A 27,944-nucleotide genomic window follows, 5' to 3' on the forward strand; every position below is an offset into this window, starting at 1 on the left:
GGTTTGCTAGTAAAATTGAATTACTGTGTCGCGAAATGATGCATGTCCAAAAAGTGTGTCACCAACTGGAAAAGTTTGTAACGGTTGAAGAGTAATCCTAAACATCTGTACCAGTTCTACAAGGTCTTACCTATTCAAGCATCATGATGGGGTGAGCTCCCGTTGCTCTGTTCCAGCTCCTGCCAACCGAGCAGTCTGAAAGCACACCAGTGCAAGTAGATAAATCGGTACCACTGCAGCGGGAAGGTAAACGGTGTTTCCATGCTCTCTGGCTTCTGTCACGGTGTCCCATTGCACCAGTTTAATAAGCTGGCCTCGTGACCCGGAAGCTGTGGACAAACGCTGGCTCCCTCGTACTGAAAGCAAGATGAGCGCCGCAACCCCATAGTCACCTTTGACTGCACTTAACCATCCAGGGGTCCTTTACCTTACTTTTTACTATAAGTCTGTCACAAACATCACACTTCAGATGGCCAAAGCTAACTTCTATAATGTAAATGGAGGCGGGTACAGGTTTACCAACCCTGATATAAAGGACATAAATCTTTTTTGTTTTGTAGCCCTTGATGAAAACTCACTGGGCAGGTGTTGGGGGTGAATAAAAACACACACATTTTGTTGTTACAGTGGGCAACACACTCTTTAATGACAATTCTCATGATAAAACAGCAACGCAAAAAGCCGAAAGCCTCATATCCAGCCACAGCCCCTGTCAGTTAAGGACCAAACCCAGACCCCTGGTGGCTGCAGCCATTATGGTAGTATTTTCCAGCTGTTGAGTCGAGTGCAAAGACAAGACAAAGCTTTGCCATTTCTCTGCATCTTGTTACAAAACAAAGCAACCCTACAGCGCCTCTACAACATCAGCGATGAATGAATCTTCTGTTACACATTCACTATAGTTTCATAGATTCCTAAACCACAATAGTACGTATGAACATACGATGGCCGTTGGTCTATGTTTACATACAGGTAAATCGGAAATAGCTCCTTACCATCGCGGGAAGTCTTGTGATGATTAAAGCAACAGAGGGGAATTTCGTTTGAAACATTTCTTGAGCTAAACAGAGGAAGCTGCAGCTGAAAACCACGAGCCTGGAAACCTGGGCTGGTGCCAAGAGTCAATTCTCTGCACACCATCAGGCAGACAATTGATGGGCTTAGCATCAATCACAGGTTGGGGAGAAGGGGTTGGAGCTGCAGGCCTCTCCACTGGCCCCCCAACCAGTGACTGACACTACAAAATTGACTACACCGACAATGTGATTGTTGACTAAATGCACAGGCAGCGTAGAAAGCCATGGGGTGTGGATGGGGACAGGGACAAGAAGGTTCCTCGTGTGGCAGCGTTTTGATCTGCACTGAATAGTCAGAGGAACTTGCTTTTGTGTGCATATTACCCAGACAGAACGAGAGCCATTTACTTAAAGTAAGCCCCACAGAAGACAACAAGACTGGTGTGGGGTTTGTGTGTCTTGCGGTAATACCGTAACCTCTTACAAGAACAAGGACCGGTAGAAGCACATTTGAACAAGTAACACAACACAGACAAATGATGGTTCAATGCCTGCACGCGGAAGCCTGTAGCAGCTGAACAGTGTGGTTTTCGGAGACATGTCGAAAAAGGGGTGTGCCACAATTTAAAGAACAATTAGGTCTGTCTGAGAAAGAAAAATAGAAATCTACATATATATTTTATTACATTTACAGCTGGTCTTTCTGTGAGGGGGGAACCCCACCTGGGCACTGATTCACTCCAAACCTTAACTCAGGGCTGCCATACACCTGGAATTTCCTGGACATAGCTGATATTCCTCTGTTGAAAATGGCGTCTCGGCGTTCCATATCCCAAGTATCGTTTTTTGGCGTTCCCCTCACCCTCCCCCCCAAAAAAAGGTAAAAATATTTTTGGAGATTTTGCAGAAAAAAGCTCAGCAACTCTGCCCCCACCCCAAATCTCAACAACTTTGCCCCCCCAAAAAAGCTCAAAAACTTTTGTGTCCAGATTTATATGGCAACCCTAGCCAAGCTTCAACAAGTTGCTACATCATGTACCTTAAGACTAGGAATGGGAAATGTGATTCTTCCAGATGTTGGTACATAGCCAGTACAGCCAATGATCAGAGATGATGGAGTCCAACAGCACTTGCAGGGCCACAGGGCCTCCACCCCTACTATAGCCAGACCATAGATATAGTATTTGCACAACCATGCATAGCCTTTGCAAAAAACACTTGCACATTTCCCACCTGTATAGGAGCCTCTCTCTCCTCTCGCCATCAGCTACTCAGCCCTGACTCCCTGCAACCGCTGATCCACCGTCACGCCTACATTTCACCAAAGGCCATCTGGCGAAAGCTTGCTGCCGTTTCCCAGCAGAAAGACACAGCGGCTTGGATCCGGACCAGGCTGCTTGCGCTAAAGTCTCCCTGAAATCCAGGCGAAAAGTCAAGTCTTTATTCAATCGAGTCCTGTTGATTTCAATGGGAAGGAAGTTCTACGAACCTAGCCTGGAGCCAACCCAGAAGGAGGGTAGCAGTTAATGGGAAAGTCAGTGGCAATGAACTCTTTTGAGCTGAACTGCTAAAGTAGGCCAGTAGCAAATTACTAAGGCTATATACACACACGCACACACTTTGCAAAATATACAGCAAGCTAGGTTCAGATTTGGGCAGAATGAGACAAGTAAGAGTAGACTGCATCTCTCTGCACTGCAGGCGACAGGGGGTGCCATTTATTTTATTTATTTTTAACCCTAGCCCAGCAGGCAGGAAGATTCTAACCCAGGCTGTTGGCTAGCACACTTTGCTTGTAGAGAATTTATACAGTGGGAAACCCCACCCCTACCTGCAACCGTAAGCCCATTCAATCATGCCATTCCCTTTATTCAGCTGCACCTATAGAACAGCTCTGGAAAAGCACACTGGCTCTTCTGCTATGGAAAGGCTGACAGCGTTTTCAACCTTGATTTATTTTTTGTTTTTTTGGTAGTTCTACATGCTACAAAGCACACGCCCAGAGACACACATATGCACACGGCATATAAAAAAACCACAGGCTTTCCACCAGCATGACTGAAAACACACCAAAACTCACAATTTCACACACACACACATGCACACCCCCCTGAAAGAGCAGTCTAAAATACAGCTCGTTTATGACTACCGGTGTGTCATAAACAATATATACACTCATGGATCAAAGGTGTAGAACAGGCATAGGCAAACTCGGCCCTCCAGATGTTTTGGGACTACAATTCCCATCATCCCTGAACACTGGTCCTGTTAGCTAGGGATGATGGGAGTTGTAGTCCCAAAACATCTGGAGGGCCGAGTTTGCCTATGCCTGGTGTAGAAGCTCCCAGTTTGGAGAAGAAAATGTCGCCACAGAAAGGGAGGAGGGGGGAGGATCTGCTTGTTAGTCACTTTAAAAAATGGTAACATTCACACCCCCCTTCGCACCCCTTTTGAAGTGACTCATAGTGTTTATGTTTCTGGACCCCACAACTACCCTGACTGAAACTTCCGCAGGGCACCTCCAACACACGTAGGTTTGTGTGAAAGCCAGAACTGTATCACCATCACTGCGTATCTTGTCAGACTACCGATGCGCGTGCATCAGCGCTGCTGATCATAATTGGTCAAGCAGGAGGAAGCAAGGAAAGAGCAGGGCAAACGCTTCGAGAATTGAACCACCGTCAGTATTATGTAACTAACATTTAGAAGAAACCCTTCCGATTCATTCATGTCGTCCAGATAGACAGACGTTCCCCCTGTAAGTCGTGTAATCATTTCGGCTAAGGTCAAATTTGCATTCCAGATGGTTCATACTCTTGCTTGTTTTTGAGCCAGAGGAGGCTTAATATAGATACACTTTGGATCCCTGCATGTACTTACAAAGCAGTAAACCCCATTGAAGCCAGTGGGACTTGACTCAACAGGAATAGGATTGCATTAGGCAAGGATCACAGATTTTGTCATCTCAGCGTTTGTGACTCAGCCACATTTCCTAAGCAGGAATGGAAATCACACTTAAAACAACACAATTTGATATAATATGTACCTATTAATGCAAGAGAAATCTCGAAAGGGCCCAAATAAATTTTAGTTGATGAACTCATTTGTCCAAAAATAACCATACTCTTGGAGGGAGACTCACAGTAAGTGTGCCTAGCATTTCACGTCAACAGACTGGATTTATAAGACACAATGAATAAGTCGAGAGAGAAAGTCCAATTGAACACAGGGGCTTCCTTCTAAGTAAAGATGCCTTGCACTGTAAGGCAGCAATCCTATGGACAGTGATGCGGGGAATGCTGATCTCAGAGGGTCTTACTTGCAAGTAAATATGCATAGATCAGGCCGCATTTAGAAGGAAAACAAAAACACGAGGGCTTGAAAATATATATAGTTCATGTCCATAGTTACACCGAACGAGCCACGACAGGGTACTAAACAAGACACCAGTCAGTTAAGCTAGAAGCATTGATCCAAGTATCCCATAATGGTCCTTGGCCACAACACAGTATACTTCAGCAGACATGTCACGTGCCACAAATTGTACTGACAATTCACTTGAGGTCCCCGTCAGTGTCTTCCTGAATGGATTTCTTAATGCGAAGCAACATGGTCGTCAGCCACTGATCCAAGCGAGATATTGAATCAAACTCCTTAACCTAATTGGAAGAGGGTAACATAACCGGTTAGAAAAGCAAGGACACTGGTACCTTGGATCCCAAATGCCTTGTGAGTTGAACGTTTTGGCTCCCGAACGCCGCAAACCCAGAAGTGAGTGTGCCGGTTTGCAAACGTTCTTTGGAACCCGAATGTCCAACGCGGCTTCCGATTGGCTGCAGGAGCTTCCTGCAGCCAATCGGAAGCCGCACCTTGCTTGCCAAACGTTTTGGAAGTCGAACGGATTCCGGAACGGATTCCATTCGACTTCCAAGGTACCACTTTACAAAGACAAAGTGCACATATTGTTTTCAACAATATAAGGTGCGTCTTATAGTCTCGTGCGAAAAATACGGTATTTTCAGAATATGACCCAAAAGAAAAATATAAGGGTTTGTACCCCGTGAATCCATCCTGTGAGGCGGTGGGGGCGGGGCACAAGAACTTCCATCTGTGTAGCGGGACTTCCTTTCCCCTCATGCCTCACCAAATCAGATTTGGGGGACCAAATTTGAGGGGGGGGGTGCTTCCTTGGGCCACTGAGGTGACTTTGTTTTATACAAATCAATGTTACTTTGGTCTTTTGCTCACTAACAAATCATAGATACAAGAAACTAACTCTGAGCCCGGCCTTGGCTGGGGAGGGCAGGGTATAAATAAAATTTATTTATTTATTTATCGGCCTGTGATCGACAGAAATCAATCCAGCGACTGACCAGTCGATCACGATCAATGCGTTGGACATGTCTGCTATACAATTACCTGAAAATGCACATCCACACAATACATTTAAAAGAGCACTGCTTCCCCCACAGCTGTAGTTTACACCTCAGAGAGCTATAATTTCCAGCACCCTGAACAAGCTACAGTTCCCAGGATACTCTGGTGAAAAGCCAAGTGCTTTAAATGTATGGTGTGCGGGTAACTGAAGCGACTGCCTAAGATTGTACTGTTAATCTGGAACCAACTCTGTGTCTCTGTTGCTTCGAATGTACTGTGGTTACAACAGTGCTGGCTATTTTACTTTTTTTTAAGTTGGCCCTGTGAAACCTGCCCCGTGTCCAAGTAAAACAGAAGTCTACTTACCGCTTCAGTGTAAGCTTCACAGTTTTGTTCCTCGTGAGCTTCCAGTAATTTCTAGAAGGATGACATGAACAGATTAAACAGCAGAAGTGACAATGTTACTGCATCTCTCAAGGAAGACAGACTTGTTAAGTAATCCTGTTTGGGTTCTGTAAAACTGAAAGAGGCCTTTTGCAACTTGAAGGCGTTCTAAAAACTACCAGGTAATGTATCCCTTCAATTTAGCAATAACCTGTTACAGTGGTACCTCGGGTTAAGTACTTAATTCGTTCCGGAGGTCCGTACTTAACCTGAAACTGTTCTTAATCTAAAGCACCACTTTAGCTAATGGGGCCTCCTGCTGCCACTGCGCCACCAGAGCACGATTTCTGTTCTTATCCTGAAGTGAAGTTCTTAACCTGAAGCACTATTTCTGGGTTAGCGGAGTCTGTAACCTGAAGCGTATGTAACCTGAGGTACCACTGTATATACACAGCTGTTTATCCCAAGACTATGCTGGATTTGAAGGGCTGGATGGGGTGCCTGCATAAGTACCCATCATCACAGCGATTGTGACCTCATAGTCAGGCAGAGATATGTGGGAAGTTGAAGTGTCAGAAAATATTTACATGGCACTATGGTCCCCATCCCTAGGTACTAGGTCTATCTATGTCAGGGAAAGAAAGCTGTCTTGTTCTGCCTCAGAACTTTGGGTGATCTAGCTCAGTACCAACTACAAATGTAAAGGCCTTGGGGAAACCCCAGAAAATTTGAAAGGAAAAAAATCCAAGTATTGCCCCCCCATCTCAATTTTCCAGAAACAAATAGGGGAAAGATGGAAATATGTGGGGAGGGAGAATTGTGTCCTTCCCAGTTTTTCTTTTTTATAAATTTTTACGTATGATTTTCAATTTTATACATTTCAATAATTTCACAATCAATTTAACATTTCGATGCTCGACTTCCTTCCCCCCTCTTTCTGCAGTTCTTTAAATTTATATTTTTCTTTTCTGCATATTCCAAATTAACTTAACTTAATCATTTATTCATCTACCTTTAATGTACACTCTTATCAAGCTGCAGGTTATTACAATAATCCCGCCAATTTATCTGTTTACAGTTTGTTTGTAAATATTCAATAAACCATTTCCATTCTTTTATAAAAAGTTTGTTAGCTTGATTTCTTATTTTTCCACTAAGTTTCGCCATTTCTGCGTATTCCATAAGTTTTTGTATCCATTCTTCTTTTGTCGGGACTTCTTTCCATTTTGGGGCAAATAACATTCTTGCCGCCGTAGTCGCATAGATGAATAAATTTCTATGCAGTTTGGGTAGTCCCTATAATTCCCAAAACTATCATTTCTTCTTTCTAGACCTTCACATCTCTAGTCCTGCTCAGTGGGGAGAGTCAAGGGATGAAGTGAAGAAGGGGTTGGATGAACACAAGACTATCAAAAATGTGGGCTGAAGTGGTACCCCAGTCAGGAGCAGAGCCTATAATAAGCTTGTGTGAGAGGAAAGGGCATACTGATTGTGGCGTTTGCCCATTCATTTAGAAAATGTTTGAACGGGGGGAGAGATAGGGTTAAAAATCTAGACCAATAGGAAAGCCAGAGGTGGAGCCTACCTGGGTATAAAAGGGCTTAGCCCGAGGTTTGAGTGAGTTGTTTGTTGTTGGGAGTTGTTGGTGGGTAGTTGGTTGGTTTTAGTGGGTTGGCTGGTTGGGAAAGGCAATTGGTAGGTAGTTGGTAATAGAGAGACAGTTAGGGCAGTGGGTTCTTGAGTGAGGGGAGGTAGAAGAGATAGAGAGAGGAAAATAAGACTAAGAAAGTAAAGACCAGCAACGTTTGGAATGCCGTTAAAGTTTGTTTGTGTCTGAAATAAAATACACTCTTCTTTATTAATTGAGAACCTGACTGAGGCTGAAGGGATTTTACCAGGCAGCGGATTAATGGTGTACGGGTCAATAGTCCGTGAGACGACCAGGGGCTCTGTACGAACGCCACACTGATAAACAAAGGCCTACTTGTGAGTATCAGAGTGGAAGAGGAAATGAATGTAGCTTGGAGATCTGTTTACAAGGCCTAGTATTTAAGCCCTTGAAGCCATAGGAAACAAGCAGGCATGGAAATGTTGCAGGCCACTGGAAGAAATCCCTAGTAGGCTAGCAAAACCATTTTTGAGGCTAGCAAATGTGGTAGGTTTATTCAAAAGGAGTGAGGAGGAAAGATCTCCGGAGCTTCTCCAGAGCCAAAGGAAGCACAGAAGTGAGGAGGAGGAGAAACACAGACCCCTTTCCCTCTTTCTGGGGCTGGGGTGGGGAATTTAGCCTGCCAGATCAAAATGGGACTACAACTCCCATCAGCCCCAGCCAGCCTGGCCTATGGTCAGTAATGGTGGGAGTTGTAGTTCAACAGATTTGCACCCCCTCCCACCCTGATTATCACTTATTAACAACAACTGGTACAGCACATCTTCAAATCCCACCAAAAGAGATTATACGTATATGGCAACTGCCATTCTTTCCCTCTGCCTGGACTACTGCAATGCGCTCTACGTGGGGCTACCTTTGAAGGTGACCCAGAAACTACAACTAATCCAGAATGCGGCAGCTAGACTGGTGACTGGGGGCGGCCGCCGAGACCATATAACACCGGTCTTGAAAGACCTATATTGGCTCCCAGTACATTTCCGAGCACAATTCAAAGTGTTGGTGTTGACCTTTAAAACCCTAAACGGCCTCGGTCCAGTATACCTGAAGGAGCGTCTCCACCCCCATCGTTCTGCCCGGACACTGAGGTCCAGCGCCGAGGGCCTTCTGGCGGTTCCCTGGCTGCGAGAAGCAAAGCTACAGGAAACCAGGCAGAGGGCCTTTTCGGTAGTGGCGCCCGCCCTGTGGAACGCCCTCCCATCAGATGTCAAAGAGATAAACAACTACCTGACATTCAAAAGACATCTTAAGGCAGCCCTGTTCAGGAAAGTTTTTACTGTGTGACATTTTAGTGTATTTTTGGTCTCTGTGGAAGCTGCCCAGAGTGGCTGGGGAACAAATAATTTTTTTTTATTATTATTATTATTATTATTATTATTATTATTATTATTATTACTGTTTGCAGGCTTCGTATATTCACACGCCGGGAATCTGGCAATCTCCATGTGACAATTAGAGTGCTACAAGAGGAAATCCAGCAACGCTTTTCTATTTTTAACCCGTTCAAACACATGCAGTTTCACCTACTTTCAATAGTTTACACTCCCTTGAATCTGAGAAGGCCGGGAACATTTCTTCATACTTCTCCAGAGCAAGCTGAAAGAGAGCAGCAAATTTTAAGCTTCCTATTTCATCGAGCCAGGCAGATTCCCTGCATATCATCTAGTTTAAACCTACCAGACACTATTTCTTAGAAATGGATCACAATGCAAGGGTTGAAAAAAATTAAAATTACTTAGCACATTTGGAGAAATGCATTTAGAATCTGAAAGGGTATGGTGAAAGGCACTTGTATTTGCTATTTATAAATAGGACAGTCCTGTGTTACAAACTTACATCTGTTTTATCTCAAACCTGAAACTACACCTCCATACTTCAAACAGACAGGACTGGCATTAGACATATGTGATTGCCATCAAAGGTTTAAGGCAAGAAAACACAAGGCAATTGTGATGACTCTTCTTGCCTCATAGTCTCACATTACCATAAGCAAGCACAGAAAAGGACATTCAAGTAGGGCAGATTTTTGTAGTCGAGCCCTGGTTTTGTAAATAATCATTTAAGAACTCCCATTGCTGCATAACCATAGTTTTGGATTTTCTCCTTATTATATCCGTCAGTTTTGCTAGTTCCAGGTACTCGCAAAGTTTCCCCAACCCTTCTCTTTTTAAATCTGGTTGTGTTTAGAATAATATTGTGTGTAATATAAAAAATACAAAGTGAGACATTAAGGAAATCCAAAGGGAAAATATGAAGAACAGAGGTTCTGACGAACAGATTATTAAAAACGCGTGAGGTAAACGGTGGAAGTCTTATATATATATATATATATATATATATATATATATATATATATATATAAAACACTTTATTTAAGGTAGATAAGGACAAGATGAAATTATACAATTGAATATAAATATAGATGGGAAACGGCTATGTATTGTGAGTACTTATCTACTTTTAAAATTTTTCACCTATGATCTTTTTCTTTTACTTCTTTATTTTTTCTTTGTTCTTTTTTTTCTGATATCTTATCTTTCATTTCACTGCTTTATTGTGAATAGCATGTTATAGAGGTATAAATAACTGTAAATATGAAAAGAGACAAAATATTCTCTAATTTTTTTCCCTTGGTTAGATGTATTTTCTTTTTCTTTTGTATTTTCTTTTGTTGTGAATATGTATGTTTTCTAATTTGTACTTAATAATAAAAAAAGGACATTCAAGTAGGGCTTGTACAGTGATCACTTGTCATTGCAGAAAGAACAGCAGTATGAGCAGATGGTATTGATGGTTTAACATTAGTCAACTGATTCTGTACATTCTTTGTACAAACGAGGGTGCATCTTGGCCTATACAACGATGGTACTTAGTGAGTTGCACTAACCTTAGCATTCAACTCGTCAACTATAAAGTGACACAGGGCAGCTTTAAAGAAGTAATCTTTTGCACTGTGCTTGAGTAATGGATTATCCATCGTGCTTGTTCCAACCTAAAGAGAGCAAACAGACATTTAGCCCAATTGGGAGCAGTAAAATCCAAAACGCTATTATATCATCCAGTTCCTTGTGATTCCCTTTCATTCTATTTGAAATGTCAGCATTTTGTTGTCCCATAACTCCAAACTTCACTTTGTTTATAATCATAATAATAGGTAAAGGTAAAGGGACCCCTGACCATTAGGTCCATTCGTGGCCGACTCTGGGGTTGTGGCGCTCATCTCGCTTTATTGGCCGAGGGAGATAGCGTACAGCTTCCGGGTCATGAGCCCAGCATGACTAAGCCGCTTCTGGCGAACCAGAGCAGCGCATGGAAACACCGTTTACCTTCCCACCGGAGCGGTACCTATTTATCTGCTTGCACTTTGACGTGCTTTCGAACTGCTAGGTTGGCAGGATCAGGGACCGAGCAACGGGAGCTCACCCCATCGCGGGGATTCGAACCACCGACCTTCTGATCGGCAAGTCCTAGGCTCTGTGGCTTAACCCACAGCGCCCCCCGTGTCCCTTAATAATAATAATACATTAGTTTTAAAATATTATTTCAGTTTCACAACACATTTCACTCTACCACAATAGCGAACTATATTTTATATGCAGAGTCGTATTATCAGTACAGTACTGTGCAACACAATAGCATCAGTAATGATGATCCAGCGTTGTTTGGGTCCTGAGCTTGTCAGCAGAGCATGAGACCCTTAATCTCAGGGCTGTGGGTTTCAGCCCCATGTTGGGCAAAAGATTCCTGCACTGCACGGGTTTGGACTAGATAATCCTCGTAGTCCCTTCCAACTCTACAATTCTATGAAAGCCCCTGGAAGTGATCCCATTGGGGAAAGTACGTGGGAACTCATAAATACTGAGGTGGCCTGGCACAGACTTTGTCATCCTTCTGGAACCAAACAAAGACATTGGTACTCTTCTGGGCATTTGGGCAGCACTAATGGTTCAACTTTGGGTCATTTATTTTTGCTGTTCATTCTTTTGCGGGTGGGGTGGTTTATTTGATGTGGTTTTTGAGGATCAACACTTACATTTTGTTTCATTTTAAGGCCAATTAGCCTTAACAGGCCAATATTACAGGAAAACTGGTTAAAAACTGAATTCCCAAGCATATAATACAGCAGTTCTTGCTGAAGCAGAATGAGCAGCATGGCTTCTGCAAGAGTAAGTCCCACCTCACTTAACCCTTTCTATTTCTTTGAAAGTGCCAATAAGCATATAAATAGAGGTGATCCAGTTGACATTCTGTACGTAAGACTTTCATAAAACTTCTGACAACTCCTGAGTAAGCTTAATAATCATGGAATAAGTGAAGAGGTCCTCCTGGGGATCAGTAACTTGTTAAGAAATGAGCAGGAATAAATGGACAATCCTTTGGATTGTATGCCTATGAATTATTCTCTCCCTTTTGTGACATTGAATGTGGCGAACCTACCTGTTCAAAGAGTTCAATTGCCTTCTGATATTGCTCTAACTGAGCAACATACCCAGCCACCTTCAGCAGACATTTGTTAGCAGAACTAGAAGCAAGAGGTAGAATTAGCTGAATTGCACAGAAGTAAGGATTTCTAAACAAATGCAAAATGGAGCAACGTACGACTGATGAAGAAGCTTCAACTCCTTAGGAAATTATTTGACCCCATGCATACAGATGGAAGAACACTGGTGTTCAGTCATCATATGATATATCTATATCAAGGGAAACCTGTGGTCCTCCAGATGCAGTTGGACTACAAATCCAATCATCCTTGACCAATGGTCTGGGGATGATGGGAGTTGTAGTCCAACTGCATTTGGAAGGGCACAGAGTCCCCATCCCTGGCCAACTTCCAACTGTCATCACATCAATAGGAATCTGGGGTGTTGATACTGAAGTTGGCAGCTGGGCAAGCAAAATGCCAATCCAAAAAGGCTATTTTTAGGATTTGGATGTTATGTTGCACCTTACAGCATGGGAAAGAGAGAATGCCATTTTATAGCGTCAAAAGAAAAGCCAAAACAGAAGTACAGTCGTGCCTTGGTTCTTGCAAACCGGAACACTCACTTCCGGGTTTGTGGCATTCGGGAGCCAAAACGTCGAGTCACAAGACGTTTGAGAACCTTCCCTATTGAAGGAGAATTACATGAAGATGATGTACAGATGGTACTCAACACCAGTGCAGTTAGGGAAAATGTACGAAACTAGTTCAAATATATGTTGGAAGTGTAAGGAAAAGGAGGGGACATTTTATCATATGTGGTGGGATTGTAAGGTAATTTTAAAAATTTGGGAAATGATATACAATGAATTGAAGAAAATGTTCCATTTAACATTTGTTTAAAAACCTGAAGCATTTTTGTTAGGGATTGTAGGGAAAGATCTGCCAAAAAAGCTGAAAAACATCTTCATGTATGCGACAACAATGGCTGCGAGAGTTTTAATAGCAGAAGGATGGAAGACTGAAGAAAACCCAACTAAAGAATCATGGCAAGAAAAATTGATGGACTATGCAGAACTGGCAAAACTGACATACAAGCTATGGGACAAGGATAACTGTGACTTTAAAGATGAATGAGAACCCTTTACAAAGTATTTGAAGACGCAACAAAGCGAACTGGACTCCTTGGCAGGTTTTGAATAAACATTCACAAACTTTTTATTGATAATAATTAGCTAAATAGTTTGAGGATCTATACAACTGTGTAGCATGCAGAAAACAGCATTTTTAAAGAAATCAAAGACTGGAACTGAGGGAAGTCGGGGGGTGGGGTGGGTGGGTTTTGTGTGGGAGGGTGGGGGGAAGGAGGAAAAATGGGGGGGAATAAGGATGATATGTTTCTGGATAATATGTTTTGTTTTAATTTTGAATTTAAAAAGTTTAAAAACAAAACAAACAACAAGGCGTTCGAGAACCAAAGTACAACTGTAATCTAGATTTATACACTGAACACTAAGAGTAGCTATTTTATGAAAACTTACCTGTTGGATTCTTCCCCTTTGTAGTAATCTGCAGCCTGTTCATAATGGGCAATAGCCTAAAGAAAGCAAAACAGTGGCTTTCCATAACTTATGCAACACTGACGAAAACAAAACCAAATTTCAAACTAGGAAAAGGACAGAAAATAAAACAGCGTCATAGGTGGAGTGGCTGTATTTCTAATGTACTTTTATTGCCTTTGCTAAAAGGATTCCTCTTCATCTGAAAATATATTCTTATATACTTCCCACTACCGCTGCCACCATTTGAGTAAGCTAAGAGGATTCTGTGGTGCTGGAGGAGACTCTTGAGAGTCCCATGGACTGCAAGAAGATCAAACCTATGCATTCTTAAGGAAATCAGCCCTGAGTGCTCACTGGAAGGACAGATCCTGAAGCTGAGGCTCCAATACTTTGGCCACCTCATGAGAAGAGAAGACTCCCTGGAAAGGACCCTGATGCTGGGAAAGATGGAGGGCACAAGGAGAAGGAGGCAACAGAGGACGAGATGGTTGGATGGTGTTCTTGAAGCTACCAACATGAGTTTGACCAAACTGCGGGAGGCAGTAGAAGACAGGAGTGCCTGGTGTGCTCTGGTCCATGGGGTCACGAAGAGTCGGACACGACTAAACGACTAAACAACAACAACAACAGTATTCTGTGTGGCTTGCTGGACTATGTCTGTGCTCAGGGAAGTGTGCACAGGGTTGCAATCTAAATATTTTCAGACTATTCTGACAGTGTCTTAACATGTACCCAAGGGACTCAGATAACTTAATGGGCATACCTTTTCAATGTCCACGAGCTCAGACTCATAAATCTCCGCAATGGTAATGTGATGCTTGGCCGCAATAGTAAATCGGCCCTAGGAAGAGAAGCAGTTGACCTAATTATTCTCTTTTCAATGCTGACCACAAAGACAGCTGAACCAAAGAGTTAACACCAATCTGCACGGTCACGAACAGGAATCCCAACTCTAGCACCTAGGGTTTCTTACCATGTCTGTGTAAATATCGATGGCGGCATTTAAGCAGTTGATAGCCTCTGTACCGTATGCATTTTAGGGGGAGATAATGAATAAAATCAGCTCAGTCATTCAAACATGGTATATTTCACAAGTACAAGGAACTAGCTTGCTCAGATTATTAGATTCAGCATTCGGAACCTCGGCCATTCTTAAATTCTAATAGTGACTCAACCCATTCACCCTCTGACATATGCGTAAGATACTGATGTCCCTTGCCATAGATCCCTTTTGAGCACAGATGCCCTGACATAATTTTTGGAAGTCTCCCATCTTCAAGAGCTTCTCTAGATACTTCCACTGGGGGAACTGGCTGACAAAGACACCAGCCACCTCCGCTGAAGAGAACATGGACACATGTTCAATATATGCGCCCCAGCACTCCTGTTCAATGGAGGTTGTGCCATTATGGTAAACAGGCAAATGGCCCCACCAATATCAGTTTGCCCTTAGTCAGCCCCCACCTGCCTGCCTTCTTATAGCCAGTTGATGAAGCAACATGGACTGTCATTTTTCTCCTTCTTAGTCTCACTTTTTCCCTTGTAGAATGCAGCAGGGAGGAGGAAGGGGACAAAACTAGAATTAGCTGGCTCAGCCTGTAATTGACTCTGGCACCATCTACTGCTGTTCTCCCAGCCGTCCCAGTCCTAATTTGTAATACTACCACTACTAATTTATTACTTATATCCCGCCCATCTATCCAGGTCTACCCAGCCACTCTGGGTGGCTCCCAACAGAATATTAAAAACACAATAAAACAATTGTAGGCTGCAATATTTGCGTTTTCAAACTGAATTAAGGCATGGTCAATTCTTACAGGCCCTTGTATACGTGACACACGTGTGTGTGTGTGTGTGTGTGTGTGTGTGTGTGTACTATTGCAACAAGCCTAAGACTCATTCATTCTCTTCCCATCACATATAGGGCCTTTAATGATATTTATGCATGTAAATATCCACATAAGCATCTTAGCTGGAATACACATAGCCTGGGTGTTAGTAAAATCTTTAAAATGGCATGAACAGTCAGAAAAAAACTGTCATTGATTAGCAAATGTTTAGGCATATTTTGTTTGGGGAAAACATTAAGATTTATTTTTAAAAAACAGATATCAAGATATAGTATTATTTTTCAGTATTCTTTAAGGGAGGAAACAGTTTGGAAGGATTAATGTTTTATTATGCATCCTAGCACAATATATGTACAGTAAACCCTATGCATGTCTACTCAGAAGCAAACCACACTAAGTTCAATGGGGCTTACTCCCAGGTAAATATGTATAGGGCTGGAGCCTTACACACTTTTCAGTATCCTTAAAAGTCAGCTATATGTCATTCAACAAACCCATTCATATCCCACAATTATTACTGACCCCACTGCACCTAAAACAATTGTGTGAAATGGACCTAACACTATATTTATTCCGAGTTTCCCATAGGACCTTTCAGGACCGCTCACGATAATACATTCTTCTCAGGAGAGTACAGTTTCATTTGGCTGCCTTGGCTTAGGAAAATCTCAAAGCTACAAACCGTAGTGCTTTATAAGTCATCGTCCTACCTAAATGCCTTGTTCAACATAGGTAAATACCAACCTAGACAGTTGTACTATGCACAATATGCATCTTACCTTGGGGATCTGCCTTTTTGAAAGCATTGCCTGCGTCTACAAAACAGGTTGCTGAATCATGTTTACTCTGTAGTTGCATGTGGAGTTTGGCTGCCTGGCAAAATGCATTTCCTGCAGCTGGAAAAGAAACAGTCCCCAAATCACATGATATCTAGACACTGTTATAAGAAGCCATTTGAATGACAAAAAGGACAATGATCTCTCCCACATACCCCCCCCCCAATAATTTCCTTTGGAAATACAGAATTCAGGCTCACACTGAAAGATAGCCTATTATTTGCCCTAGCTTGGAAGAGTGCAGATGTTTCTGAAGGACAGCTTGCAATGATTGTTGTAATTTTCTCTGTTCTGGATCTGTCTCTGAATTAATTACAAAGCACAAGATGTTCTTATGTTCTTCAGGGGTGGGAAACCTCTGGCCCTCCAGATGTGGCTGGACTGAAAGCTCCATCGTCCCTGACCATGGGCCTTTCCTGACTGGGACTGATGGGACTTAAAGTCCAACAACATCCAGGGGGTCAGCAAACTTTTTCAGCAGGGGGCCAGTCCACTGGCCCTCAGACCTTGTGGGGGGCCGGACTATATTTTGAAAAAAGAATGAATTCCTATGCCCCACAAATAACCCAGAGATGCATTTTAAATAAAAGCAAACATTCTACTCATGTAAAAACACCAGGCAGGACCCACAAATAACCCAGAGATGCATTTTAAATAAAAGGACACATTGCACTCATGTAAAAACATGCTGATTCCTGGACCATCCGCGGGCTGGATTTAGAAGGCAATTGGGCCGGATCCAGCCTTAGTTTGCCTACTCATGATCTAGAGAGCCACAGGCTCCCCACCCCTGCCATACTTTTAAAGGAGTTTTAATTATCACAAATAAATCCTCTGTAACAATGCAATTGTTCCAGCTAGAAATATACTATGCATTCACAAAGACCGTGAGAAAGGTGTAGAAGAAAGGGAAACATTTGAAATTATGCTATATTTTAAGTATACAACTACACTTGATCTTAGCCAAAAGGCTGAGAAGCGTACAATATGGGCATGTCTTTAAGTTAACATCTTACATTAAAAACCTGATAGCACTGAACTATCGAAGGCTTTTCACCAAAGCCAGACTAAACGTCTTTCCTTCTGCAGTGTTGGATAGTAGGTTGAGAGGAGTTCCCTACCAGGACAGACTTTGCTCGTGTGCTCAAGACATCGATTCCATAAAACATATTTTGTTGCACTGTGCAAAATATGAGCAAGCCAGGGCTGAACTGATATTACCCTTGCTGGTACCTTTCCAGGGGAAAATCAGAGGCTCACTATGTCAGGTTCCTATTGGAAGACCGGACAAATGCTAGAACATTAGCAGTGGCAAAGTTTTTATCGGTGGTTGCAAGAACCAATGATCCCTATATTCTGAACAAAATGCTTTTTTAACCTGGAGCTAGGCTGTATGAATTGTGTATTGCTTTGTAACAATTTGTTGGGTCTCTGGACCGTAATAAAGATTGATGATTGATTGAATATACAACTCTAGGGTAAAAATGACGGCTGGAGGACCAATGCAGAGAAGGCATCTGTTTATAGATGACATGCAAAAGGCAATAAGGGAAAACAAGACACATTGATAAGCTTAAATGAATTGTACTAGTGTGCAGCCAATCCCTCCACAAGTTTCTGAGAAATTAACTTATCCAGAAATAATGAGTTCTGAACCAATCAAGGGCTGAGCTGAAAGCAAGGGAAAGTAAGGGCTTCTGAATCACCTCCATTTCGTCTTGGGAAACGAGAATGAATCATCAACAAACAGCAATTATCTAGCATACACAGAGATGAGTGGCTTTAAAAATTCAGTGCAAGCAAACCATGACTTAGGCTATCAGCCAAAGGGGAATGGCTGCATCATGCTTGCATGTGGAATTAAGGAATGTTAATTCTGATCAAACAGCTGGAATAAATTACCCCATATATCTATGGGGCATCATAAAGTTATATGGGAGCTCTACAACTATCCATTGGCCTTCTCCTTCTGCAAAGGAAGAAAACATTTCCATACATACCATTCCAGTTTTTGGCTATCTTGAACATATTTGCAGCTCTGGTATACATTTCACATGCTTCTTCTACCTTTGAATTTCCTCTATGGGGGGGGGGGACAGAAAGAGAAAAGGAATTGGAAGGAGGCAGATATTTCTAATGCTAGGAAACAACTAGGTATGAAAGGGAAGCCTCAATCTGATTCCATGACATAAATGGTCTACATTACACAACTGTGAGTCCTTGGTAGTTGTCTGCACAATGAAAGCCTGAAGACAACAGAGAGATATGGGCATTTTTACTAATGTGACCCAGACACCACTATCAGAGGAGGGGTCCAATGAAGAGGGGTCTTTCAATGAAGAATTGGGAATCAATGAAGATTCAGAGATCATCCGAGGAAACAGCCTCCAAATGAATTAACCCCACCGCCAAATAAAACTTTCAAAGGATAGCTCTGGAATCCAGATACACCTCTAGCTTCTCCCACAAAGGAGGCAGCTCTCAGGCCCAGAGGACTTATCCCAGAACTACCTGCAGCTTAGGAACGTGGGTGGCGCTGTGGGTTAAACCACAGAGCCTAGGACTTGCCAATCAGAAGGTTGGTGGTTCGAATCCCCGCGATGGGGTGAGCTCCCACTGCTCAGTCCCTGCTCCTGCCAACCTAGCAGTTTGAAAGCACGTCCAAGTGCAAGTAGATAAATAGGTACTGCTCCGGCGGGAAGGTAAACGGCGTTTCCGTGCGCTGCTCTGGTTCGCCAGAAGCGGCTTAGTCATGCTGGCCACATGACCCGGAAGCTTTATGCTGGCTCCCTTGGCCAATAAAGCGAGATGAGCGCTGCAACCCAAGTCGGTCATGACTGGACCTAATGGTCAGGGGTCCCTTTACCTGCAGCTTGGAAGAGTCCCTTTCCACTGCTGCTCTACCTCCTCCATGGGCAACAAAAGGCTTCTCAGTCCTACCAGAGCTTCAGACTTCAAAACAGCATATGGGCCCTTTCAGCGTAGGTAACTTTGCTCTGAGGAAATGGAACTTGAGATACGCACACAGCTGCAGCAGTCCCGAAGAAACCCTCCAAGGCAGCCTTTCTCAACCTGTGGGTCCCCAGATGTTGTTGGACTACAACTCCCATCACCCCTAGCTAGCAAGGCCAGAGCTCAGGGATGATGGGAGTTGTAGTCCAACAACATCTGGGGACCCACAGGTTGAGAACCGCTGGAGTTCAAACTCAAAAATCACTCTTACAAATAAGTGTCAGGGACTGGAATGAAGAGGAGGGGGGAGTGGTGGAGGTCGCCAGCCCCTTCTCCTGTAGCTGACAGGGAAAAGGGAGGCCATGTTGAATTACAGCCGAACTATGAGGGAGATAACAAGTCAGAGACAGGCGAACGGCCAAGTTATGCAGAGTTAGGAGAAGCGGGGGGGAGGGGAGAGACAGAGCAGCCAGTGGACACTTCATTAGGCAGCATAGAATCTCAGCGGTTCTCAACCTGTGGGTCCCCAGATGTTGTTGGACTACAACTTCCATCATCCCTGAGCTCTGCCCTTGCTACCTATACGGCCTAGGACCCTCGTACCTACGGGACCGCCTCTCCTGGTATGCCCCACAAAGAAACCTACGGTCTGCAAATAACAACACCCTGAAGGTCCCAGGCCTCAGAGAGGTTAGGCTGGCCTCAACTAGAGCCAGGGCCTTCTCGGCTGCGGCTCCAATCTGGTGGAACGCTCTGTCACAAGAGACTAGGGCCCTGCGGGACCTGACATCTTTCCGCAGGGCCTGCAAGACAGAGTTGTTCCACCAGGCCTTTGGTCAGGGCGCAGCCTGACTCCCTCCTCTGGCAACCTGCACAGAGTTTTGCTTAATGGTTGCCATTAACTTGATTTTAATTAATTTTTATAATGAAATATTTTTAGAATGTGGGTTTATTTGATTGTTTGATTATTTGATTGTTGTTAGCCGCCCTGAACCCGGCTTCGGCTGGGGAGGGCGGGATATAAATAAAATTTATTATTATTATTATTATTACCTAGGGGTGATGGGAGTTGTAGTCCAACAACATCTGGGGACCCACAAGTTGAGAACCGCTGCTCTAAGGACACTGATGCTTTGACCTTGCATTGAGCCACCACAGAGAGCTGTCCGTGGTCCTGACCACATTTAGCCCTTGAAGCTTGGTCTCCCAGGGCCTATTCTGTCACTTTAACTGCTATTCCACCTTGACTCTCGTGGTGTTTCTTTTGCTGTGGACATACCAGTCTCTCTCTGTGTGTGTGTGTACGAGTTAATGCCAAAAATGTATTTTGATGAGTTATGGTTCCATTATACCATTATTTCACATAATGAAATAACTCATGCTACCACCATGAGTTGACCAAACTGTGGGAGGCAGTGGAAGGCAGGAGTGCCTGGCGTGCTCTGGTCCAGAGGGTCACGAAGAGTCAGACATGACTAAACGACTAAACAACAACCTATGGCATTGGAACAGTAAGGACATGGGTAATTTTCTAGCAAACATGTGCTTTAGTAGCTGGTTTAAAATTTGGTGTTTCTACAGTAGTAGATTAAATCCTGGTCTGCCAGCTTTCTCACCAATCCAATATAACAAAGAGCTAGAAGACGAAAGCATCTTGAGAAATATGCAGAAATGGGTTAACTGCAATTAGAAAACTATATCAAAATTGTACCAATGAGGAGTTATAGGGAAACTGTTGAAGAAACAGGTAGTGATTGTATTCCCTTAGGTCAATACTTTCACGTACAACATATAATTAGTAACTTATTCATTAGTAACTCTCCGAAGCTCACTGCGCAACTCTACAAATTTCAGGATAATGATTTCTAGCAAGCCAGCTGTAAAAAACTTGAGCCAAGTATATAAAATCACAGCTGATCTAGGCATTATGAGGCACAGATTAGTGGCTAAAAACCTTACGCAAATTATGGCACAAGAAATGTGAGTTTGGGTGTGGAAAGGCATCCTACAGTATGCACAAAAAATTATTAGAAATGGCTATTTAAATGGTACCGGACTCCACATAAGATGAGTCAAATGTAGAAAATAAATGTTGCAGATGCAGCTTGAATAGATTGAATATTCTTCATGCATTCCAGACTTGCCCTAAATGAATCAGGCTTTCTATAATAAATTATTTTTATAGGAAAAAATCAGGTTTTGAATAACCAGTGGACCCTTTAGTTACCTTAGTGGGATATGATACTTGCAGACAATATAGAAATGTAATATATTTACTAACTGTGGTTCACTCAACCATTAGTTATGGCCAAAACAAATTAATATTGGATATGGCCTACATGGTTGAACTTGTTAATAGCAAAATGCTATGATAAAAGTAATAGAGGTAGGAAAACAATATAATCAATTTATGCAAAAATTGAGTCATTGTATTCCAGAGGTAGCCAACACTGTAAATCAGGCATCCCCAAACTCGGCCCTCCAGATGTTTTGGGACTACAATTCCCATCATCCCTGACCACTGGTTCTGTTAGCAAGGGATGATGGGAGTTGTAGTCCCAAAGCATCCGGAGGGCCGAGTTTAGGGATGCCTGCTGTAAATTAATGAGTAATAAGAGTCTACAGATCAATGAAGAGCTGCGTTTGTTAGTTAGCATCTGCACTGTCAGCCAGCCCCCAAGTCCAATCTAGAGAGAAGAGTTTGGAGACTAAATTATGTCATCATCTGCCAGAAGCCAAAAAAGAGGGCTATAACCATATTCACATATCTTCAATGTGTTGGGGAAGGCCCAAAACTGAGCAACAGTGCATCTGCTTTGCCTGCAGAGGACTCTAGCTTCAAACCCCAATATTTCTAGGTAAAGGTAAAGGGACCCCTGACCATTAGGTCCAGTCACAAATGACTCTGGGGTTGCGGCGCTCATCTCGCTTTATTGGCTGAGGGAGCCGGCGTACAGCTTCCGGGTCATGTGACCAGCATGACTAAGCCGCTTCTGGTGAACCAGAGCAGCTCACGGAAACGCCGTTTACCTTCCTGCCGGAGCGGTACCTATTTATCTACTTGCACTTTGACGTGCTTTTGAACTGCTAGGTTGGCAGGAGCAGGGACTGAGCAACGGGCGCTCAGTCCGTCACGGGGATTCAAACCACCGACCTTCTGATCGGCAAGTCCTAGGCTCTGTGGTTTAACCCACAGCGCCACCTGCATCCCTATATTTCCAGGTAGGGTTGGTAAAATTCCCTAGTCTGAAACTTGAGAGAGCTGCTGTATGTGAGTGTTGACAATACTGAACTAGATGACTGTTCATCTGATTTGGTATAAGGTAGTTTTGTTTGTTCTTATGTTCCGATATTGCAACTCTGTGCAGACTTTTTAAATGCAGAAATGAATCAAAAGGGCGAGTTTCTACAACTATCTTTCTTATTAAAAAAAAAGACAATAAAACATTTATCTTCCTAAATATAAACAGAAAGGAAAAAGTTAAATCAGTTCTGTAGTTATCTATTGGCAAAAATCCGGTTACACTTGACAGCTCATCTGCTGAAGAAATATTGGAAGAGAATTATTATGATGGACTGATATCAAGAAGTCTTATGAACACGGTGTTCCCTTGAAATAATGTCATCATAAATGCTCGCGACAGCAAAATGTAACATAAAAACAGCCGTGGCTTTCTAGCCATGGAACCTCGGACCCACAACATGCAAGATTAAAAAAAAAGAAAGATCACCAATTGTTTTTAGAACTCAAGGTCAACTGTAAGGACCCAAACTGATTTGACGAGACCAGAGCACATATTTTCTCTGTAAAATTCACCTCCTTTCCTAGAGAGCAGGCGTTCGTAAATCCAGTTGCTTTAACAAACCTGGCACAAACTGAGGATCTAATCTCTTTAAGAACAAAATGAGATATCCATTTGAATTAACGGATTAGCGGAATCAGATGCATGATTGCTAATTAACCAATAATCTGAGAAGAACTTCTTCAAGGTTTGCCTGATATAATGTAGAAATCAGGTGCTACAAGGTGCATCACCAAATATCCCAGTAAGAAAAAGAGGTTACAGAACAGCTATATGATTTTCAGGACTATGCCCTCGTAAAAACCTTAGAAGCAACAGATGAAGTAGCAAACATCAGACTCTTGCATTGCAGGCAGTTGGACTAGATCAGTGTGGGGGTGCAGGATATTCCAAGGAGGCCACGAGTGAAAAATGTGTAAATGGGGGGCCCCACAGCATGGCTGGGGGGCCACGGAGGAAAGTGAGAAGTGAAGGAAACTATAATCTAATTTTTTAAAATTCTGATTAGCTGGCTATCCACTTGGCCAATCCCAAGCGGGGATTGCCCACCAGGACCTAGCACGGGGGTCAGCAAATTTTTTCAGCAGAGGGCCTGTCCACTGTCCCTCAGACCTTGTGGGAGGCCAAACTATATGGGGGGGGGGGAATGAACAAATTCCTGTGCCCCACAAATAACCCAGAGATGCATTTTAAATAAAAGCACACATTCTACTTATGTAAAAACACACTGATTCCCAGACCATCCACAGGTTGGATTGAGAAGGCGATGGTTGGGTAAATTATGTGAGTACCTGGAGTACGACAAGGCTGTATATTGTCTCCCTGCTTATTTAACTTATATGCAGAATTCATCATGCGAAAGGCTGGGCTGGATGAATCCGAAGCCGGAATTAAGATAGCCGGAAGAAATATCAACAACCTCAGATATGCAGATGATACAACCTCGATGGCAGAAAGTGAGGAGGAATTAAAGAACCTTTTATTGAGGGTGAAAGAGGAGAGCACAAAATATGGTCTGAAGCTCAACATCAAAAAAACGAAGATCATGGCCACTGGTCCCATCACCTCCTGGCAAATAGAAGGGGAAGAAATGGAGGCAGTAAGAGATTTTACTTTCTTGGGCTCCATGATCACTGCAGATGGTGACAGCAGTCACGAAATTAAAACACGCCTGCTTCTTGGGAGAAAAGCAATGACAAACCTAGACAGCATCCTAAAAAGTAGAGACATCACCTTGCCAACAAAGGTCCGTATAGTAAAAGCTATGGTTTTCCCAGTAGTGATGTATGGAAGTGAGAGCTGGACCATAAAGAAGGCTGATCGCCGAAGAATTGATGCTTTTGAATTATGGTGCTGGAGGAGACTCTTGAGAGTCCCATGGACTGCAAGAAGATCAAACCTATCCATTCTTAAGGAAATCAGCCCTGAGTGCTCACTGGAAGGACAGATCGTGAAGTTGAGGCTCCAATACTTTGGTCACCTCATGAGAAGAGAAGACTCCCTGGAAAAGACCCTGATGTTGGGAAAGACGGAGGGCACAAGGAGAGGGGGACGACAGAGGATGAGATGGTTGGATGGTATTCTCGAAGCTACCAGCATGAGTCTGTCCAAACTGCGGGAGGCAGTGGAGGACAGAAGTGCCTGGCGTGCTCTGGTCCATGGGGTCACGAAGAGTCGGACACAACTAAACGACTAAACAACAACAACAACCTGGAGTTAGCCAAATTGACGGACTTAATAAGGCGAAAACCCAAAACTATGGTACAGAAACAGTGGGATTGTTTAAATGAATATTTGCATAACCAGGGCTCAACTACAAAAATTTGGTTGTGTTTAGACTAACCTTGTGAAGACTATAAAGAATATAAAGTAATAGATTAGGGAAAAACCTATAGGAAGGATTTGAAGAACAGAGGTTAAGGTGAACTAGGTATAAAAGACGTGTGGTGTAGGCGGTGGAAGTCTTTTAAAATATTTTAATCAAGATTTGTATTTTGTAGCATGGAAATGCATGTTTGTGTGTAAGTGCAAATTTGAGATTGTTGTTTACGGAAAGTATCTATTTTCTAATTTTTCTTTTTTTCTTTTCTTGTTTTCTAAATATTGTTCTACAATGTGTGAATGATTATGTTTATATGCATATGTTTGAAATTTGTCTCTTTTTTGACATTCTTGTATTATTTAATAAAATTAATAAAAAAAAATTAAAAAAGAGAGGTGATTGGGCCGGATCCAGCCCCCAGGCCTTAAGTTTGCCTACCCATGGCCTAGCGCTCCTTTTCACCATGTGCACTTTCTTGGAGTAAGGTAAAGGGACTCCTGACCATTAGGTCCAGTCGTGGCCGACTCTGGGGTTGCAGCGCTCATCTCGCTTTATTGGCCAAGGGAGCTGGCGTACAGCTTCTGGGTCATGTGGCCAGCATGACTAAGCTGCTTCTGGTGAACCAGAGCAGTGCCTGGAAACGCCATTTACCTTCCCACCGGAGTGGTACCTATTTATCTACTTGCACTTTGACATGCTTTCGAACTGCTAGGTTGGCAGGAGCAGGGACCGAGCAACGGGAGCTCACCCCATCACGGGGATTCGAACAGCTGACCTTCTGATCAGCAATCCCTAGGCTCTGTGGTTTAACCCACAGCGCCACCCACGTCCTTTCTTGGAGTAGTCCAGGTTTATTTCCGGCAGGAGAGGGCGATCAGCTCCTGTTTTAACCAGTAGAGCCCGCGTTTCAGAACCCCCCAGTCAGGTAAGGGCACTAATGGGGTAGCAATGGGTAGGGCTGGGTGCGCCCGAGATGCTTGTTGCTGCTGCCAGAGTTGGGCCCGGTGGTAACCTGGGCCTGACTCTGCAAGGCGCAGGGTGTAATCCACCCCAGTGCCTGGGGGATCAGGGCCCATCAGCACCATTGGCCAGGCTATGCAATGCACGGGGTGAAATCCACGCGGGGTCATCTGTTAGGGGGCAGCAGAACCTCAGATTTGTATTGATATGCCTTACGTACTGAGCTGAATCCTAGAACAATAAGGATCCAGAATGCAGCAGTCTGATTGGTCCGCAGGAGCCACCCAATCCAGCTCCAGGTGGAAGTGAATCAGCAACCTGATTGGCCTGCAGGAGCAACCAATCAAGCTCCTGGGTGAAGTGAATCAGCAACTGGATTGGCCGGCAGGAGCAGCCAATCAGGTTTCTGGAGGAGGTGAATCCGCAACCTGATTGGCCTACAGGAGCAGCCTGGAATTAGCCAATCACGCGGGGCCCATTGTGTTAATAATGTATATATACCTAGACGTTTTGGGGGAAATTTCATTTATTGCTACTATGAGCTGAATAAAGAGCATGAAATTCACACTCGACTCTGAGTATATTTCAATATGTATTGATTTTTAATTAATGGGGGAGCAGCTGCCCCCCTTGGCTACGCCCATGGGGGGGGCACAGGAAGGAAACAAGCTCAGAAGGGGGCCACGGTCGAAAAAAGATTGGTAAACACTAGATTAGATGACACCCCCCCCCCCAATCCCTTCCAACTCTACAATGCTATGATTCCATTTGAGCCGATGATGATGATTCATTAAATTTGTATACCACCCTTCCCTCGCAGATCCCAGGGTGGCTTTTTTGGGGTTTTGCAGTTTATTTCCTACCTACTGTACCCACAACCTGCCAACTGAGACGAGGACATAATCCCATGCGTGGATTCATATTGAAACACGGGTGGCAATGATGCCACCACAACTCTGCTAAGTCATTAAGGCAGCCCCAAACTACCTTAAGTCCTGCTGAATTAAACAGGAATTGTTCCCAGCTAAGCGTGCGATGCTCCTCTGCAATCTGTCCTTGCCTTATTGACATTGCCATGTCACAGCCTCTGCCATTCCATGGCCTTCGGAGAGCCAGGATGATGCCCACAAAAAAGTATTATTCATTATGATGATGATGATCTGATTACTCCTCCTCCTCATCTGTCTGTCTAGAGAAAGGCAGGTGGGCAGAAATCATAGCTGTCAACGTTTCCCTTTTTTTAAGGGAAATTCCCTTATTCCGAATAGGATTCCTCGCAAGAAAAGGGAAAAGTTGACAGCTATGGCAGAAATCCATCCTTGGTGACGGGTCAGGATCCACCCCTGCCCATTTCGCGCAACCCGAGGGAGAAAAGCGGGATCTGCTCGACGGTCACTCGGTCGCAACGGGGAGGGAGATCCGTTGCCCCTCGGCTCTCCCGTACTGTCTAGATCCTCTAGATCCATCGCCCACGGACGCGGATCGAGCCACCTCCCGCACCCAGCGGGGCCTAAAACCGAGCGGCGGGTCCCGGCGAGGGAGGATCCCTTCCTTCCAGGCCCCCAGAGAGGCGATCCCCTCTGCCCGATCCCCCGGCCCGCTCTCACCCGAAGAGGCCCCTGAGGAAGGAGTGCGAGGACTTCACCCTCTTCTCGGCCTCGGCCAGGAGATGCGCGGCCTCCCGCTCCTTGCTGCCGGCGGTGGCGGCGTCCATCGCGGCTCCCTTGCCTTCTGCGTGTGGCGCGGCGGCGGCGGCGGAGGAGGAGGCGGAGGGCGGCCGGCGACCAGGCCCCTCCGGATCCAGCTCCGCCTCCTGCGGCTGCGGCGGCTGCTTCAAACCCCCCGGGCCTGGGAATCTACTCGGCGTGTCTCCGCGGCCGCGCAGGGTCTCGCTCGGCCCGGTGCTTTTCGCGTGGGCTGGGATCGCGCCGTTCGAAGGGATCCCCGAGGGTCATCTAGTCCAACCCCGCGCGCGCGCCGGGTTGATCGATCCCGCTTTTCTCCCTCGGGTGGCGCCAAGTGGGCAGGGATGTGTTTCTGCCGCCGGGATGTGTTTCTGCCCACCTGCCAGTCTCTACACAGAGATCAGTAGTAATAATAATCATAATACTTTTTAATGGGCATCATCCTGGCACTCCAAAGGCCATGGAATGGCAGGAGCTGTGACACGGAGATGCCTACAAGCAGTGCCGGATTTACGCATAAGCTAAACAAGCTATAGCTTAGGGCCCCACTCCAGTGGGGGGCCCCCCAAAAAATTAAAGGGGATAAACACTGGATGTACACAGTGGCG

At 44.2% G+C, this 27,944-nt stretch overlaps 2 protein-coding genes across 3 annotated transcripts in view; both read right to left on the reverse strand.

Annotated features, from left to right (window-relative positions):
* FERMT1 (FERM domain containing kindlin 1) overlaps nucleotides 1–27,944 on the reverse strand; it is a 637,654-nt gene that overhangs the window by 335,501 nt on the left and 274,209 nt on the right. The gene's annotated exons all lie outside the window — the stretch shown is intronic.
* On the reverse strand, nucleotides 614–27,647 carry LOC310759459 (beta-soluble NSF attachment protein). Of its 2 annotated transcripts, XM_083606738.1 has the most exons (12): nucleotides 27,259–27,647; nucleotides 18,115–18,194; nucleotides 16,058–16,174; nucleotides 14,402–14,448; nucleotides 14,192–14,269; nucleotides 13,408–13,463; nucleotides 11,884–11,968; nucleotides 10,334–10,438; nucleotides 8,974–9,042; nucleotides 5,760–5,810; nucleotides 4,568–4,675; nucleotides 614–4,008 (listed from the first exon to the last, which is right to left on the reverse strand). In XM_083606738.1, the coding sequence occupies exons 1-11, from the start codon at nucleotides 27,363–27,365 to the stop codon at nucleotides 4,571–4,573; spliced, it is 900 nt and encodes a 299-aa protein (XP_083462864.1). In that variant the 5' UTR covers nucleotides 27,366–27,647; the 3' UTR covers nucleotides 614–4,008; nucleotides 4,568–4,570. The 2 variants fall into 2 exon arrangements, with proteins under 2 accessions (XP_083462864.1, XP_083462863.1); XM_083606737.1 differs by having other exon boundaries at nucleotides 614–4,675; nucleotides 27,259–27,645.

Source organism: Podarcis filfolensis (assembly GCF_964270895.1).
Source record: "Podarcis filfolensis genome assembly, chromosome: 3".
Classification (NCBI taxonomy): domain Eukaryota; kingdom Metazoa; phylum Chordata; class Lepidosauria; order Squamata; family Lacertidae; genus Podarcis; species Podarcis filfolensis.